The sequence below is a fragment of the Mytilus trossulus genome, chromosome 8, assembly GCF_036588685.1.
Source record: "Mytilus trossulus isolate FHL-02 chromosome 8, PNRI_Mtr1.1.1.hap1, whole genome shotgun sequence".
NCBI lineage: Eukaryota > Metazoa > Mollusca > Bivalvia > Mytilida > Mytilidae > Mytilus > Mytilus trossulus.
Window position 1 is genome coordinate 74,326,319 of NC_086380.1, and position 19,575 is coordinate 74,345,893.

A 19,575-nucleotide genomic window follows, 5' to 3' on the forward strand; every position below is an offset into this window, starting at 1 on the left:
TATTCGGGAAAATAGAAGAAATGATGTCCAATGGAGTAGGGTTTAAAGAAATATCACAGGTATTTGAATATTTGGAAAATAAATCTCTTGAGTGTTTGTCTGCTTTAATTAGATTTTCCATAATTTTATCTATAGCAACAACTCCAATTAGACTTGTTAACGGTAAAATGGGATTCGAAGGACGCGTAGATGTACTTCATAACGGACAATGGGGATCAATTTGTGGCAAAGGTTTTCAGAAAAACGATGCTAATGTCATTTGTAAAATGCTTGGATTCACGGACAGGTATTGTCATTGTTTTTTGTCTGTTTTTTTTTCAAATGAAAAATTATGTGATGTAATATTGAGAGAAAAAAACCGATATGAAAACCATCAAGAGGATATAAACAAACTTTCAGGAAGTATCAAAGTATATCAAAAAAATTAATGGTTACAAAAAAGCGTTTATTTGACAAACAAAAGTTAACACATTTCACACGGGAAGCATAATTTAAAGCACGACAAACCTTTGTCTTCACAATTACACAAACAAGACTGTATGGTGTTTTGTTTTCTTAGATGGGTATATTTAGGTGCTAAATTCAATTGAAAATTTTTTACTGAATGAATAGAATAGTTTTAAAAATTGAATTATATATATTTCTGTTTCAATGTTTTTGCCTTACACATGTAATAAATTCATAGCAAAGACGTTTTCCTGGATGATAAGTTTGGAAAGTCTATAGGACCAGTGTGGTTAGAACAATTGTCATGTACAGGAACAGAACATGATATTGCAGGATGTCTTCCAAATTGGAAAGCCAACACATGTAACAATACAGTTGGTATATCATGTGGTAATTATTTCGGTTCTCAAATGATCTGTACTCTTAAAATTGATATTGGAAATTATTCAATGCTATTTACCATGTTTTTTTCGATGGATGCATTCAAAAAATATAATTGAAATGATATACAAAATATGTATGTTATCTAAATAACTGTACTTCAATCGTAATTTTCACATACCCAAATTTCCGAGCTGTTTATGTAAAAGAGTGATATTGAAACTTATAAATTAACTGACAATAATACATACAAAAACCCAGAATGGTACAATATTTGCAGTGTTTTCTACGGCTTTATATTTCTGATTTAACTGTATTCCTTTATTTTTGTCCAATCAATTTCATTTGTAAATCAGGGACATCAGTTGTTAACATGAACACTATATATTTTGTCTATAGATATATGAAGATGTGGTATGAATGCAAATGAGACAACTACTGTATATCATAATACGATTTGATTCGTCTGTCGTGAACGAACCTAAATCTGATACACACCCATTTTGTATGGCAAATCATGATCGTAAGACGAGCCATGCACACTGCTGACTTATAATTAAGCACGGAACAGATGTATAACGTTTTACCAAAAAAAATATTTAAGACTTCATATAACAATGATAATAGTATGATATGTAAGCCTTCTGTTTTCTAGTGTCTACACCAGTACGCCTTGTGAATGGTGGTGGTCCGTGGGAAGGACGTGTTGAAGTTCAACACAATGGACAGTGGGGTACCATTTGCGACAACAACTTTGGAGACAAAGAGGCAGCTGTGATTTGTAATATGATTGGATTTCAACCAGGGTATGCTTAAATATATTGTTTCATAAAATAAATGCATTAAGCATGTTAAAGTCTAAAGATTGCCAACAGCGACAGTTCACAATAGCAAACTTTTAATTGGAAAAAAATACATTTGTATTATGTCTTGTGATTTTTTTATTTTATTGCATTCAGGGTCAAACAGAGAAGAACATACACATGTTTATGATATTTTTTCACAAAGTACTTGGTTATTTAGAAACAGTGGGCTATCTAGCTCGTAGCCCTATGCAGTCTGGAAATGAACATTAATACATTTGACCTTTCACTTTTATCAATTTTTTTCAGGACGTTTACTCCAGAACCAAAAAATGCATCCTTTTTTGGAGCAAGTGATAAAAACATTCTTTTGGACAATCTATCCTGTTATGGTAACGAACTAGATATAAATATATGTAGAACACAGGCATGGAGTAAGCATAGCTGTACCAACTATGAAGAGGCTGGTGTTACATGCAGTGAGTATTGATTTATATGTAATGTAAACAGGTTATTCGTCAAATTCAAAGGATAATGAGAGACAACATTAAGAAATAAAGTGGCATTTATGTGTGCGCTTAAACCTGACTGTTTTGAAATACTAACCAATATAAAAAAACAACTATAATATTTTAAACGTTGATGGCTTAAGACCTATATGGTATCAATAACTGATTTGATACTTCTTCAAAACAAGTCGCTTTTTAAACATTTAAAAAATAATACACTATATTCGATCGAGATTACGTAAAGAACGTATAACTCAAGATAATAAAGGCGATTAATGAAATATGTTGGCAATGATTTGTTTTAATGTTTAATGATGAATATTTTTAAAAGGATCTCAAAATATTCGACTTACTGGTGGAGCTCATACAATGGAAGGCCGGTTAGAAATCCAGACAAATGGAACATGGTCGACTATATGTGATGATAAGTTTAATGATGCAGACGCTACTTATGTCTGTAAGCTGTTGTCACCGCATCCTATCAGTCTGTAAGCATTTGTTTATATTTTAAATTTGAAAATTTTTCAAATAAATAATTAGGAACACAATATTTATGGTAACGTCGACCATTTATAGTTATGGTAATTATGTTGTGATCCCTTTTTTTTTTTTTTTTTTTTTTAACAACATAAATAAATATTTATTTCAAATATTGGCTTGTTACAATATCATTCAAGAGTCCAAGCTCCTCCTGATGTTCCCTGTTACAATCCACTAATCACTCAGGGTAGTGATTAGTTGCAAAATACATATTACATTTTTTACATCATATATATATATATATTAGATAATATCGATTAATCACGTAATATGTTTTCTAATAGTTGCTAAAACATTACTTTTAACCTTCAAACATACTCTTCTATTGAACTCATTGCGAAAAATTGAGTAAACATTGACATTTTTTGTCTTTTGATCAGATATGTAGTAGGCTTTATAAATTGAAAAGCCCACAATTGTTAAAAAATAGTTTAAGTCAAAATATTCTTCTTCAGAAGTTTTATATCCAAATACTAAGTGTCTTAGTTTTACCTTAAAAGTTATTTTACTGTTATTTAAAACTTCATTTATTTTATTCCAAAAAAGTTTTAAATACGGACACAGTATAAAGAAGTGATCATAATCTTCTTCTTGTGTACAAAAATTACAAGAACTATTGTTTACAATTTTCCACCTGCATAAAAGTGTCTTTGTAGGTAGAATATGTTGTAGTAATTTCCATCTAAAAATTCTAAGTTTATTTTCTTTTAAATATTTGAATAAAAATTTATATAGATATTTTTGATATAACACATCATCTATATCAAATATACGCAGCCATTTTTTGGGTCCAATAGCTGGTTCAATTTTTTTATTTATCAGAGACTTATATACAAGTTTATTTGTTAATGCTTCTAATTTTATAGGTAAACCATCCAATATAAATTGGTTTCTTTTTATATTAACAATACTTTTTATAGAATTTTCCGATTTTAAAATTGCTGCCCAGTCTTTTGGTATAGATTTCTTAACTAAATTAATCTCAGCCATCCAGTTTGATTTATTTTTTAGTTTATTTAAAATTATATCTTGAGAAATACAACCTTTTTCATCTATGATATCATTTACATAAATAAGATCGCTTTTAATCCAATATTTTAAAAATATAGCTTTATTTTCAAATTTAATAAATTTATTGTTCCATAATATTTGTTTTCTTATATCTGTAAATGTTTCTGGTTTTTTTGTTAGACCTCCACCAGTTTATTTCCAACATTTAATAATATCTTTATAAAATTCTGGGATGTTTTCAATGCTTTCGTCTGTCTTATCCCCACTGCTTGTTTGAAACACTAACCAGTTTGACCCAAAATTATAAAAATAGTGTTGAGGTATAATTGTCCAACTTCCTTCACAATCATTTACTAATCTTTTTACCCACATAGCTTTTAGAGCGGTGAAATAACTTCTGATATCTATCATATTCAAACCCCCCTTTTCATATGGACTAATAATTGAATTTCTTTTTACTTTATCTGGTTTATTATCCCAAATAAATTTAAAACAACTTTTTTCTATTTCTTTTAAAAATTTCTCTGGAACTCTGCAAGCAGATCCCACAAAAGTAAAAATGGGCACAATTAATGTTTTAATTATCAAAATTTTTCCAAAAATAGTAAGATTTCTTTTTTGCCAAGAATAAAATAATTTATTCATCTTTTCAATCTTATTTTCCCAATTTAGTTTATCACATTCCTCCGTACAATGCCCAAAGTAAATGCCAAGAGTCTTAACTGGACCATTGCTCCAGTTGATTCCCTCAATTTTGTCTTTACAAGATTTAAGTTTTCCTACCCATAACCCCTCTGTTTTGTTTCTGTTTAATTTCAGCCCTGAATAAGAACCAAAAATTTCAATTTCATTCATAGCTACTTGAACATCATATTTAGAACAACAAAATAAAGTAGTATCATCTGCCAGTTGCGAAATTTTTATAGTATGATTTTTGCAATCTAATTTGACTCTGATACCTTTAAAATCAGTATTGCTTCTTAATCTGGAAGCCATAATTTCCACAGATAAAACAAATAATAATGCAGATAAAGGACACCCTTGACGTATACCTCTTGTGTTTTTAAAGACCTCAGATATCCAACCATTATTCATTACACATGTTTGAATATCACTATATAAAGTCTTAACCCATCTTATAAAAGATTCATTAAATCCAAAATGTTTTAAAACTGAAAACATAAAATTCCATTCTAGAGAGTCAAATGCTTTAGAAAAATCAACAAAGACTATAGCCCCCTCAATTTTGTATAAATCAGTAAAATCTATAATATCTTGTATCTGTCTAAGATTAAAACCAATAAATCTATTTTTAACATATCCAGTCTGATCTTCTTTAATCAGTTTTGGTAAGATTTTTTTCAATCGTTGTGCTAGAGCGTACGATAGAAGTTTCATGTCAATATTTAAAAGAGAAATAGGACGGTAATTATCTAGTGACAATGGATCACCTTTTTTAAATAATAGCGTTAATACACTTGTACGCTGTGAATATGTAAGTGTTTGATCTTTGTATCCAATATTAAGAATGTTTACTACTATGAACTTTAAGTTATCCCAAAATTTTCTATAAAATTCAACGGTTAAACCGTCTAATCCAGGGGATTTATTAAGTTTCATTTTATAAATAGCATCTGAGCATTCTTCTACTGTAATATCCCCATCGCAAATTGATTTATCATTTTTATCCATTTCTTTATCGAGTTTTGTCTCAAATATATATTTGTCGCTTGATGTTTTATCAGGGTTTTGCGTCGAATATAACTTTTTATAGTATTCTCTAATATTACTAAGTATATCACTTTGATCCGTTAAAATCTCACCATTTTCCCCTTTTAATTTATTGATTGACTTTTTTACCTGTCTCTGTTTTTCTAAACCTAAAAAGTACGAGTTATTTTTTTCCCCAAATTCAACCCATTTCTCTCGTGATCTTATTTGAGCACCTTTAGCCTTTTGTTCATAAATTTTGGCAATATTATTTTCAAGTTCTTCAATATCTTTATCTAAAACGTTATTCTCAGATTCTTGTTCATCTCTTATTTTCAATTTTCTTTCTAATATTTTTTCAAGAGTTCGTAAGTTTTCTCTTTTAAATTTTGCTTTAGATTTACAATAAGCTATAGTTGCCTCCCTTATCTTTATTTTAAATATATCCCATGCTAAACCAAGGTTTTTTAAATTACGATTACCCATAAAGCAGCTTTCCATTTCTTGATTAACTAATTGTATGTAGTCATTATCTTCTAATATAGAATTATTTATTTTCCAGTACCCCCTACCCTTTTCTGATGCACCTGTTCTAAACTTCATAAAAACACTTTGATGATCCGTAGAATCAATAACTGCAGGTTTAATTTTACAACATTCTACTAGTGGTATGAAATCTGAACCTATCAGAATCATATCAATCCTACTTGCCTGTGATTTATCTTTTCTTCGCCAAGTATATTGTTGTTTATTTTTATTTGAATATCTCCAAAGGTCTGTTAAATTATTTGTTTTTATTAAAGATTTTAAACTATTTACTGATTGGATATTTTTTACCTCTGAACGAGCATTTTTCCTGTCTATCGCTTTCATCGTATCATTGAAATCTCCCCCCATTATCGTAATTCCTATCCCTTGTTCTTTTAATGTATTATTTACTTTTTTGAAAAATATATTTCTATTACTTTTACAATTAGGTGCATATATACACATTAGTGTAAAAACGCTTTCATCAATTTCTACATTTAAAAGAATTAATCGTCCATCTACATCGTTATGTTTATTTATCAACTTATTATTCAGTGACTTTTTAATGAGAATAGCCACACCCCTACTAGAGGTCGTTCCGTGACTGCAAAATATATCAAAATTTGAATTATTTCTTATTTCTGTTTCTATGTTTTCATTAAAATGAGTTTCTTGTAGAAAACAGATAGAAGTATTTTGACATTTAATCCATTCAATTACTCTGTCTCTTTTAACTTTATTTTTAGTACCATTTACATTTAAACTACTTAAGTTTATTAGAAATTTAGATGCCATTTCAAAGTATATTTTCATATAATTTTACTACTTCCTCACAAAACTGTCCTTGCCTGCAAACAATACAATTAAAACACATGTTTATAACAATCATATAGAAATCAACAATGCATATCACTCTACTTCTATAAACATAAAAAGTACAATTCATCAAGCTACCTAAAATTACAGGTAGCAAATAAAACACGCTACCTGTGAATTCGGCATTTAATTTACCGGCCTGCTTTGACCTTGTTTTGTAAAAATCAATAGACAATAAAATTGACACTGAAATAATCAACATCCACGTGTGATTTGTTACAGCCTTACAATGACTATTTGAATGGATATATCTGGTTGATATGCGTGTCTTATTCACATTATGTGTGTGCATACTTTTATTTGAAAAAGTGAAATGGAGAATGTAAACAAATTTAGGATAATAACGTATGTCAACTACATCGTTTGCTTTTAAAATTGTGTTGGCTATGCTTACTAAAAAAGTAAACTGTTCGCAAGATATTTTACTTGTATCTATTAGGAAGTTTAAAGGAATATTCAATAGTGCATATCGTGGATTTATTACATGTACCGCAACATTCAAATATGCTTCAAAAATATATTTTATTGAACTACAAATACAGTATAATCTGTATGGATGAATACGCTGACATTGAGGTAAGTATTTATACATTCTAAACAGTGAAAAATTGAATATTAATATTGTATTCAGTGTTCTACTTAATGTCAACAATCGTTCATTTACTATTAATAGCACACAGCATGTGTATACTTGCGCTAAAAATAGCGCAGATAAAAACCCACTTACTAGTAGTATGATAATTATATAAATAAATATTCGCTGTTCGATTTTTTTCAGCGATTGACCAATAGTAAACACAATAGTTGTAAATAATATTAAAGCAATAATGCACATCGTGCATACATGCATTTCATGAGATACTTCATTGAAATCAAAAATAGTTGGTAATATATTTCTTCTTGACATATACATCTCACTCATCTCACACTTTATATATCTTTTGTTATAGCTTAGCAAAGCCTTAAATAGAATAAAGGTTTTGAGTTTGCATTTATAAAAACATGCACATGAGTTGCATTTATGACCAATAGTCAACTTCACAATCAACAACATCAACACATTGAAGTTAACTCTTATAAAGAGCTGAAAACTTTTTTTAGTATTCATTTTAATTTTTTTTTGGGTTTATATTATACATGTATATAGATAAAAGATCATTGTACTATAATATTTACATTAAAATATTTTACATTGTCTATATGACTACAATTATTAAGCTTTGGCCTTCTTGGGGCCATTATTACCAGTAGTTCTGTCATGTAAGTTCTCTGGGGGTGTAGGCGGGGTATGATGTTGAGACAGATTCCTGCGTTGACTTTGCGGTGTGTTCATAAATTTGTCTATATATGATTGTGCTTTGTCAGAATTGCTTGAACTTGTCTCATTCATACTAGCCTTTACCTTTCCTGGTTTTGCTGAATTTGTCTTATTTGCATTGTTTGAACTAGTGTCTGTTGTTTTTGTATTTCTACCTTTTGGTTTGTTTGCCACATTTGTTTTTGGGTTTAGTTTCTCAGTCTGTTCAGTTGACTGAGAATCATCTACTGTAACAGATTCATCTGTGGTCACTATTTGTTCTTTGTTGCTTACTATTTGGAATGCATTAGGACAATCCATCATTTTGTGGCCTGGTAATTTGCATTTTCTACACACCCAATCATTTGGGCAGTCATACACAAAATGACCCACTTGCAAGCATTTATAGCATGGTTTTGTATTGCCATCACTGTAAGAGCCTCTGTTTTCAAATTCAGGTTGCCCACTATGCATTACTATGGCCATGTATTTGCCTATTTGTAAACTTCTAGCTATAGGTTTGTCTAACAACTTACTAATAATAATTCTGTCTCCAGTTTGACAGTTGGTGATTTTGCCTTTTACCCTTAACCGTTTTCTATTAAGACTCTATATGTCACAACCTTGTAATGTAAGGGCTCTATGTATTTGACCATCATCAGCTGAAATCGGCACATTTTTCACTATAATTCTGATGGTATCTGGTTGTAAAATGCCTGGATTTCGGGGATTTTGAGAGTGCAGGGGAACTTGTCTGCCACGCAAGTTCATTCCTGTCACTAACAGATCCCTTTTTTATTATTGACTAGTCTATCTTTGTTTCTGAGTGACTGATCAAGGTTAATTCTCGAGCATCACATTTAGGAATTTATTTTTAAACATGGTAACGAGAGGCGCAGATTATATTGAAATATGTTAAAATGTTTCTTTTACATTTCGTTCAGAAATTCCTGCTATGTATCTTGACATTGCTGATACAAGTAATCAAAATTTATACCTGTGAATTTTTTGATGATAAATGGATTCCCTTTGCTCTTTTTCGCAGTCATATTGTGGGAAAAGTTTTCCATAATAGTTATTTTGGTAATGGACAAGGATTGGCAACGTTTTCAAATGTAAGTTGTGCTGGTACAGAAATAGATTTGCTACACTGTCACATGAAACAGGGAGGACCTCCACAGTGTGACCACACACAGGATGTTGGCATATCGTGTATGAGTAAGTATACATTTGAATCTATACATTTTGTTTTAGAAATCTCAGTTTTTTCATTGATATCAGAAAATTTCATCAAAAAATTCAATATACTTATTTTGAGTATTATTTTGTTTTTGAACTCATACTTGAAGTCAAGAAAATGCAGATTTTGAAAAGAAGAGTAGAACATGTCGAACAGATTGTCAACTCGAAAATAATCGACAAACCTATACCATAGAACACAACAACCGAAAAAAGACAATAAGAAGACAAATAAAAGTCTACAAACTTATCATATCGATCTAAAGTGTAAAGAACACGATCTTCACATTCAATTAAGGATGTGCGCTGGTGTGCTCGACAGGTAACCAGATCATGATACACATGTGGCTTTCATTGTGTTGCTCGTAAACATAAAACACTCGGTGATAATTCTAAGGCATCTTGTTGGATTAGACAAATAGAGGTCGGATAGGAAATTGTAACTTTGATACGTTCTTAATTCATCATAAAGGCATACGAGAGTAACATCATTTTTATTTCATCTAATCTACAAGATGGAAGTGAACTTTGTTTATAAGTTTTGACAGTTTAAAATTGTACAACTATTTATTTGTATTCCCAAAGTTAAATCAACATCTTCATTAACTGGGAAAAGTTTGACGGAAGGCACGTTCTTGACAAACAGCTTTGGCGAGCAAGGAAGTATATGTGATCAGAACGTAAACACAGAAGCTGCTACGGTACTTTGTAAAAGTTTAGGCTATTGGTAAGTTTTACATTTCGAACACTGTTTAACTTATGGGTTGTGTATAAATAAATACAATATTGTAATGTATAAATGGAGTCTTTGAATGCCATTTCTGTTTTATATTTTACTGCATACACGTAAATATATATATTGACGTATACACACACATTAAAAAAATGGACTTTATAGAACAAAAAAAATAGACAAAAGATGAAGTCGAGCAAAACAATACAAGATTAAACAGTAGAACAAAAAACAAAATGCATACAGTGAGAAAAAAAAATTGTTAACGATGTCGTAGAATTATTCTGATATGAACAAAATCTTACAATCTCCATTACTAAAACGTGAAAAAAAACATTAACCGTCCTCTTTAATGATATGATATGTAGAAAAAGCTAAACATATTTATCATAGGTATAGGAAAATGTACTATGAGTGCAAGTAAGACAACTCTCCATACACGTGACAATTTATCAAAGTAAACCATTTCGGGTCAAGGTACGGCTTTCAAAACAGAGCCTTGGCTCGCACCGAAAACCAAGCTATAAAGGCAAGCTACGTGTATATTATGATTTTAAACTTCAAACTTATCTTATCAACAGGAGTAATTCAGCAACTTTGTATAAGGACTCCTGGTTTGGGCCTGGGAATGGTACATCTTTTAAGTTGGAACCACAGTGCACCGGAGAAGAAGAAAATATTTTATATTGTAATTTACATAAGCCATGGGGAAGAGACGAATGTCCACATTCACACGACATAGGTGTTAAATGCGCACCTACTTCTATAGGTATACAAATACTCATGTATATTAAGAAATGAAAAAAAAAATCTTAACACTTTGCAATCCACCTTTCAAAAGGTCAATTCGGCTCTAAATATTGAAATCACTAGATATAGGAATATGTGGTATGAGCGCCAATGAGACAACTCTCCATCTAAGTCACATTGTCTGTTTCTGTTTTTCTCTACACAAATTATGCAAAAGTAGATGAAAATAAAACATGTTATTCTTGATTAAATAAGTTCCCTAACATCACGTACTTTGTATGATATTTTATTTAAATAGTTGTAAAACAATCCACGCTATTGCTTTGTACTTTAGAAAAAATGATTATAAATGGAATCTAACTCAGGCTTAGTAGTATTACAAATCATGACAATTGAATCATACAAAGAAAATCACAAAAGTACTGAACTCCGAGGAAAATTATAAATGGAAAGTCTCTAATCAAATGGCAAATCAAAAGCTCGAACACATCAAACTGATGGATAAGGTCTGTCATACTCCTGACTTAGAACAAGCATTTTTTTTTATGTAGAAAATGGTTTATTGAATATGAATATGACAGTTGTTGTCCATTCCTTTGGTGTGTTTTATCGTTTAATTTTGCAATTTGATTATGCACTTTGCGTTTAGTTTTTTCCATGGAGTTCATTAATTTTGTGATCTGATTTTTTTTACGTGGTTTTAAAGCTAGCTAAACCACTCACTTGTACGACAGTCTCATCAAATTTCATTTTGATAAAAACGGTGCCTGTTTTAAGAAAACAAACACACACAATCGGTAAATGTGTGAAAAAAGGGGGGACCGCATTCAACACTCTGTTTTAATCTTAATCAATATGAAAATATTCAACAAGGAAGCACAAAAAGGCATACATCGAATCTAACAACCTTATTTATTGCTTTTTTATTATACGATTTTAAATATTAGGACCGAACATGAATCCGTATCAATATAAAGTGGGATTGTAAGCAACATGTGTCTCCCATTTCATATTAATAACATAATAAATTAAGAATAGAGTGATTTCCTTTTTTATACGCTAGTATTGAATAGTTTTCTTTCCTTATAATGATGTTCTTATCTATATCTAGGACGAACCAATATTAAACTTGTTGATGGTACAACACATGGTATTGGTAAACTGACCCTAAATGTGAACAACAAATGGGGAACTATATGTGATTCATTCTGGAATTCTAAAAATACCGCTGTTGTTTGTCGGATGCTTGGATTTAGGTGAGTAATTTAACCATTACAGTGTTTTAAACATTCTGGTATGATTGCAAATTTCTCAGATATCGACAAAACACATGCATATACATTCTAATTCAAGGCTTTACCTATACCATTATGTGAAGCAAGTTAGAACAAAATGTTTATGAACTCCAGAATTATTAACATTTCCAAAGTGATACTTTACTTTAAATTAAACGTAATAAATCAGCAGTGCTATTTGAAATCATCTATTAAATAGTTATGGATGTAAAAGCAACAATCAGTATCTAATAGGTTGATATAGACAATATGTGTCATATAATGAAATAACACAATTGTGCGATATCAGTAGTATTTGTTCTGGTTAATTGAATTGCATTAAATTACACATCTCTAATGTAATTTAAGAAATATAAGTGGACGTTCCTTTTCGTTACCCCGGAACTCCTCTGCAGTTTTGATTGGTAGTATTCGATGTAATGGAAATGAAACAGATCTTGGGCAGTGTAAAGGGGACTTTGACAAAACAGTGTGCACTGACAGCGTTGTCGGAATTGATTGTACAGGTACGATATATGATATTTATATAATGTAGATATAGGAAGATGTGGTGTGAGTGCCAATGAGACACTCTCCATCCAAAAAAAATTTAAAAAGTAAACTATTATAGATTAAAGTACGGCCTTCAACACGGAGCCTTGGCTCACACCGAACAACAAGCTACATGAACTTCTGTGTACTTGATTAAAAGTATATGTTATACTTTATTCAAAATGGTTTACACATCCATAGATTTTTATGCTAGTTTGCATTAAAATTCATCATGAATTCGACCTTTTCAATTGTATTTACCCTGCGTGTCTAAATGTTTTTTGTCAAATACAAAATATTACACACACAATTGACATGCGAAATGTATTTGAAACATTTATTAGCAATGCTGAGATCTTTAGTAAAGTTTATTCGTATCGTTAGATTGATAATTGAAATTTCAAACTGTTGTTAAATACAGAAGGGGTAATAAAAAGTCGAAATCAAGAGGAAGAAACGGAATGGCAAAAACACTTGTCATTTAAAAATTAAGACCGTTTACTTAATATAGCAATTATGTTAACCATGCCTTCAATATTCAGGATCTTTATTGAATTGGGTGATGGATTGAGATTATTTTAAAAATATTTTCTATACTAAATTGTTTTCTAAATTAGTGATAAGATGCAAGTCAGATTGCATCTCAATGTAATAGATATAACAGTTACAGATATTTAGATCACAGTTGGAAATCATTCGTTTTGCACTTCTTATTAACATTTGAAATATTTATTCAAGATGGAGTTGAACTCAAACTGAGTGGAGGAAAGACGGTAGGCGAAGGTCGTGTTGATATCCTCGACGGTGGAGCATGGGGTAGTCTATGTGATAAAAACTTTGGATTTGCCGAGGCCAAAGTTTTATGTTCAATGATGGGATACCAGTAAGTGTTAATATGTAGTCAGTAAGCACATGTGCACCGCCTCTGTATGAAATAGCTATTACGGTTGGTTAAGACGTTTTATTTTGTCGGTGGTTTTGGATTTCAGCTTTTTTTATTTTTGAGTCCGTTTTCTGTATTACACTTTGCTACCATGATGATTGTAATCTAAACATTTTTTTTATCGATAAATCCTTACATCACACACGGAACCCCCTTATCCTGAGAATTCATAAACACTCAAACAGGGGTTCATCTTGTCACTTTTAAAAAAAAAGGGATAAAGAAGTAATAAGTTTACTGTTGAAATGAAAAGAACATCTAATATATCGTATTGCCTTAATAAATAGAGATTTAATAAGGTGTGTTTAGATGGTCAATGGGATTGAAAGTATTATCTGACTTTGTTTTCAACGGAACAGATGCATGCAAGGAATATGACTAGTAAAAGCAGAAAAAAATGCCTGGTAATGCTTTATATTTGGCGGAACAGATATACTACTGTACTTAAAGTACCCATTTTAAATATGAAAATTGTTTATTTGTCGAAGTATATCAATAGAGAAAATAACAAAACAAAATATATTTAAGTATCTTTTGATTCAGCAACACATTACCGTACTTTTACCATCTGCCTACTATGGAACTTCACTCGGCTCCTTTTGGTATTGACCAGATACACTGCAATGGATGGGAGGAGCATATATCACAATGCACATATACAAAAACTGCTAATTGTAATCACCGGTATGCTCATCTCAGGTGTTTTGGTAAGTTAATAAGCACCTTGTATTCGTGTTGAAATACACATCTGTTGAAGTGTTAGAGTAATTATCTTGGCAACCGTATACGTTTGACCTAGTAATAAGTTAGAGGTGATAACAAATAATTCGAATGACAACTGAATAAACTGAAACGTTGCTTTAAAGCTTTTTTAATAACAAGTTGTCGTTTTAAGACCCAGATTGAGAGAAATGACACTAAAAGGGGAAACAATTGACACATAATATACCTAGGTGAATATTTACGCAAGACAATAGAAAATACAATACACTTAAGAGAATAATAAAATAATTTTCAACACGAATCCTAACATAATATATTTTCGATATTCAGTCACAAAGGGAACTGGCTAACTATTTTGATTTATATAAAAAAAAGAAACGATATCTTGTATAAAACTTTAGCATCAACTTTGGAAGAAAAAAGAAAACGAATGCTATACTTCCATTAAATAAAAGATGGCATTTAGAACAAGTATATAACTTGTTTGTTTTTGCTTTATCTCTTAGCAAATGCAACATGATAATAACATGGATTAAGCGATTAAAAATACACTGATTTCTTATGAAAAATACATATGATTTTTTAAACATCTAATTACAAATTCAAATAATTTTAACACAATTTTCCCCCCAAATATTTCACTAGAAAAGGAAAGACAAAAGAATAAGAATGCGTTGATGTTAAATATGAAGTTGCATACACTCTATCCAAAGGAGCTTTTGGTTTTCAAAATGCATCATTTTGAAATTTTTTTTAAACAGTTTGAATTAGAGAGCTCATTTAAACTCATAATACATAAAGTATTCACATGTATCTTATCTTATATAGCACATTGACTCTTTTGTCAAGCATTGTTGATAAAACTGTTTTAACTGATCGAAAAAGGATCAAAAGGATACAATTCAGCATTGCAGATGCGAAACTTAAAGTCCAGAAGTTTTCCGAAGAAATATAGTCTTTGTATCTACATTGTGATGATGTTTCATTTTTTAAATAATGTTTTATTAACAGTTATCAAAACGAACAATCCGACTCAATATTAAGTCATAGTGTCTGCAATTTCAGATTGTATTAAAGAATACAGGACGTCTACAGGAAGCATAACATCAGCTAACTATCCTGGACCATACAATGCCAATACGGACTGTCTTTATATTATAAAGCCTCCACCTGGACTTTATTCATTGGTTACAGATGTATTACAGATGGCTGACAACGGGGATTTTCTTGAGGTATTGTAAAAATTGTACAATAAATTGGGAATGAAAATTAGGAATATGTAAAAGAGAAATCAACCCGACTTAATAGCAGAAAACTGTCGAAGGCCACCTATATGGTCCTGCAATGCAGCGAGCAAGGCATATCTCACAGTGTTGTAATTTAAAACATTAAGGTTAAGTCCTGAACGAAGCATGAATTTGTTTGTTAGCTATACATGTAAAATATACTACAGTGTAAACATATACTGTGCCACTCATATCAAGGAAGTCTTTAGAGAGACAAAGCTTCAACTTCCATTTTCTATAAGTTCTTATCGTAATCGGAGCTCAGGCTGACTCTTTAAAACAAATTTCGAAATATGGAAAATAATCGGGAAATGCATATGACTGTATCTTTTTTGAATGTGTACAAAATTAAACGACAATAACTGTTTATTGAATAAGGCTTCAATGTTAAACCTGAATGTAAATTTTCAAACCATTTTAACGGAAAAGTTTTTCGTAGATACGAAGTCAGCCATTTGGAACAGAACTTGGTTACTATTCGACATCATCGTATATAGCTGCCGCTGTTTCGGATGAATTTTGGATTAGGTTTAAAACTAATGGACAAGGCAATGCTAGAGGATTCAAACTACATTGGTCACGTGAGTAGATTCTTTATACGTGATTCCCTTTCCGGAGCACCCGAGATCATCCCCCAGATTTTGGTGGGTTTTGTATTGCTTAGTCTTAAGTTTTCTATGTTGTGTCTTCTGTACTATGATTTGTCTGTTTTAGTCATGGCGTTGTCAGTTTATTTTCGATCTATGAGATTACCAGCAATCAATTGATAAATGCAAATATCTATGAAAGCTAGTGCAATGTTGGTAACATTATCGACCTGTCGGCTAGTTTTGTATTATGTTGTTGTTTATCATTTTGATAAAATTTTCAAATCTTTTTAAAATAACAAAACATTATCTCTGTTACGATTGGGGTTTAATAGTGGATTTAGATAGAAAGATCTGTTAATATACCTTTATTATTTATAGTTTATTCAGATCTGTCAAGTATGGGTACAGTATATGCAAGCTCCTAAATGAATTCATAGCAAGTTTAGATTAAATGAATATAAAAAATAAAATTGATATGTATGATTTTACTAATTCGTTTCTCGTACATAACGACATTTGTACTTTGACTATTTGCAGCATTTAATTTTGTTATTTGGCTATTTACAGCTTTTTCCTTAAGAGATGCAGTAACCGTTAATTGTGAACCAGACAGATGGGGTGCAGCTATCAATATAACATTACTACAAATGGTTCATCAACAATTAAACTATTCAGACATTGTTTTATCAAACAGACCTGACTGTTACGGTCAGATCATCGGAGATTTGCTCCTGTTTGGACAGCAATACACAGGATGTGGGTCAACACAAAGGGTAATAATAAAATTAACGGCACCAATTTTCTTGCACCAGATGCGTATTTCGACAATACATGTCTCTTCAGTGATGCTCGTGGCCAAAATGTTTAAAAGTCAAAGCTTATATAAAAAGTTATACATTTTTGTTCATTATTTAGTTTCATATGTTGTGCTTTGTGTACTTTTGTTAGTCTATTGGTCTTGTGTTTGCCTTGGCGGTGTCACGGTATCATGTTCATTTCAAACTATGAGTTTGAATGTCCCTTAAGTGTATTTTGCCTCTTTTTTTCATTTAATGATTTCCAACAATTTTAAAAGTAACGCTTCATCCAATCAGTAAGCTATATCAACTACTATTAAAATATTTGTAATAATATCCCACGAAGTTGCGGAGGGTATTTTGGACCCGTCCATCTGTCTGTCTGTCCGTCCGTACGTCTGTCAGTCTGTCAGTCGGCCCGTAGGTCCTATTCTTGTCATTGCAACTCCTCTCAAACCACACAACATAATTTCATTAAACCATGTTCGATGTGCATATGGACAGGAAATTACGATTCAATTTTGTTTCTAGGAGATTCGCCTTTTTCATATTTTTGGACATATTTGCCTCAATATACTACTGCTATAGTTTGTCATCCCAACTCCTCTGAAACCACTCAACAGAATTGCATGAAACTTTTTTATAATAAGGACATACGATGCAGATGTGACAGGCAATTATGATTTAATTTTTTTTTTCAAGCAGGTACACCCCTTTGAACGTATTTGCTTACATTGACTACCGTAACAGTTTGTCATCGCCACTTCTCTGAAACTGCAAAACCGGACAGAATTTTTTTTCTTTACACATTTTTTTTTCTAACAGTTATGTTTTTTCTCCTGTAACAATATGGAGACGCGGGGTTTGTGAGCGTGCTCTCTAGGGTTCTTTAATTTTAAGGTCACAACATAGAGTAGTCGGCAGATTGAATTTATCTTATTTTCGTCCCTCCGTTCGTCTAACACATGTTTTGCATCATACTGTTGTCAGTTGCATTTAACAAAATGGTTTTAAAATTTATTAGCAGCCCCGCTAGACCACACGACCACCTGGGCTTCAAAACGAAGGTTTCGGTTGCCAGGTGTTACCTTTCCACGTCCGTTATATTGCATGAATTGTTATTCGTGAATGCTTTTATGGTTTTCGAAAAAAAACCAGGGATGGTTTGTTTATGACAACAGCACGTGCATTCGTGAGAGTAAATAGATATATTTCAATTTAAACACTTTGCTATTTTTTTCAAATTTGTAGGGCCGTGGGTTCAATTTTGCTGTCCACACACACTTTTAGCTATGGTTCATATTGTATAAAGTACATGGCATGCGTAGTGTTTGAACAATTTTCAGAATAAGCAATGTGTCATATGAATAAACAATGCACAAAGACCACACATACATTTTTTAGTATATATCTCTCAACGGGTAGCGATTACTTTATAAAAGTTTTTACTTGCATAATACATTCATAATGCATAGTTCAAATTCATGACTTCATACAAAATGGCTAAAGCCTAACCAAAGGATATATGATGTTGTCTTACAAACTTGGGCTTTCTACGCACTTAAGCCTTACCAAAAACGAAAATATATTGTTACCTGATACTGTTGCATCGATACAATTGTTATCTGCTAAATAATGTGTATGAATCTATTCTTAGCTTCAGAATTAAACTTTTTCTAAACAAATAAGTCATTTATGCTTATTTGTTTACCGTTTTTGGAGAAATCAAATCAAACAAATGGTTAAACAACAACTTGGGTGAACACTACATATTTTAGGCGTTTTGAGTCAAAGAATCGACGTCTGTCTATATTTCATCTATCCAAATTCATATTTACGATGTTTTTTTTCTTTCATTTTTACAGATTTCAAACGGTTACATAACATATGACAACAATATAACGTACAGTTCTACCGGTGGGCAAAATTGGACAATACCTTTAGAATGTAAAATGGTAAAGACAAGAAGAAATGTGAATGTTTTATCTGAAAGTATAATGACAACGGAAGACTAAGGTTTGCTATTATTATATTGATTACAAGACACATAACTTTTATATTTTTGAAAATATTTTAAATAAATCTTGAAACTGTTACATCAAGTGTGCTGTATGCCGTGTGTAATTTTAATCCAAGAAGGGTAAAGGAAATATTTCACTTTGACTTCATTTCAATTATGTATGCAATCTTAAGTTTCTTTACGATGAATGTGGCCTACAGAGTAAGACTATTTACCGGGTTAGTCATACAATGACAAACACGACGGGTGCCACATGTGACGAAAGATCTGCTTACCATTCCGGAGCACCTTAAGGGCATCAGATACAGTTTCTCGATTAAATGTCATTTTCATAAATTTGTAATATGTTGTAGGCCTTGGCGAGTTATAAAATAAAACACAAAATAAAACATAGGTCACCGTGCTTGTTTTCGAGGAAATTGAGGCTGAAAATTGGGGATTTGTGCAATTTTGTAAAAAAAGTTAGGCAATGTTAAAAACAATTTGGAGCAGCTATTTTTGGTCGTAAGTTATTAAGATCGGGTTCAATCTGAAGCTGTGATAAGTGACAAAAAGGGAAAAAATAA

The 19,575-nt window shown here is 31.3% G+C and overlaps 1 protein-coding gene across 1 annotated transcript; it reads left to right on the forward strand.

Moving 5' to 3' along the window:
• Positions 1 to 321: 321 nt before the first annotated feature.
• LOC134727977 (deleted in malignant brain tumors 1 protein-like) lies at positions 322 to 19,004 on the forward strand. Its single transcript, XM_063592374.1, has 16 exons — positions 322 to 338; positions 686 to 837; positions 1,484 to 1,634; positions 1,941 to 2,110; positions 2,472 to 2,628; positions 9,148 to 9,320; positions 9,927 to 10,068; positions 10,656 to 10,843; positions 11,936 to 12,080; positions 12,468 to 12,625; positions 13,389 to 13,533; positions 14,137 to 14,300; positions 15,382 to 15,548; positions 16,042 to 16,183; positions 16,760 to 16,965; positions 18,855 to 19,004. The coding sequence occupies exons 1-16, from the start codon at positions 322 to 324 to the stop codon at positions 19,002 to 19,004; spliced, it is 2,427 nt and encodes an 808-aa protein (XP_063448444.1).
• Positions 19,005 to 19,575: the final 571 nt, after the last annotated feature.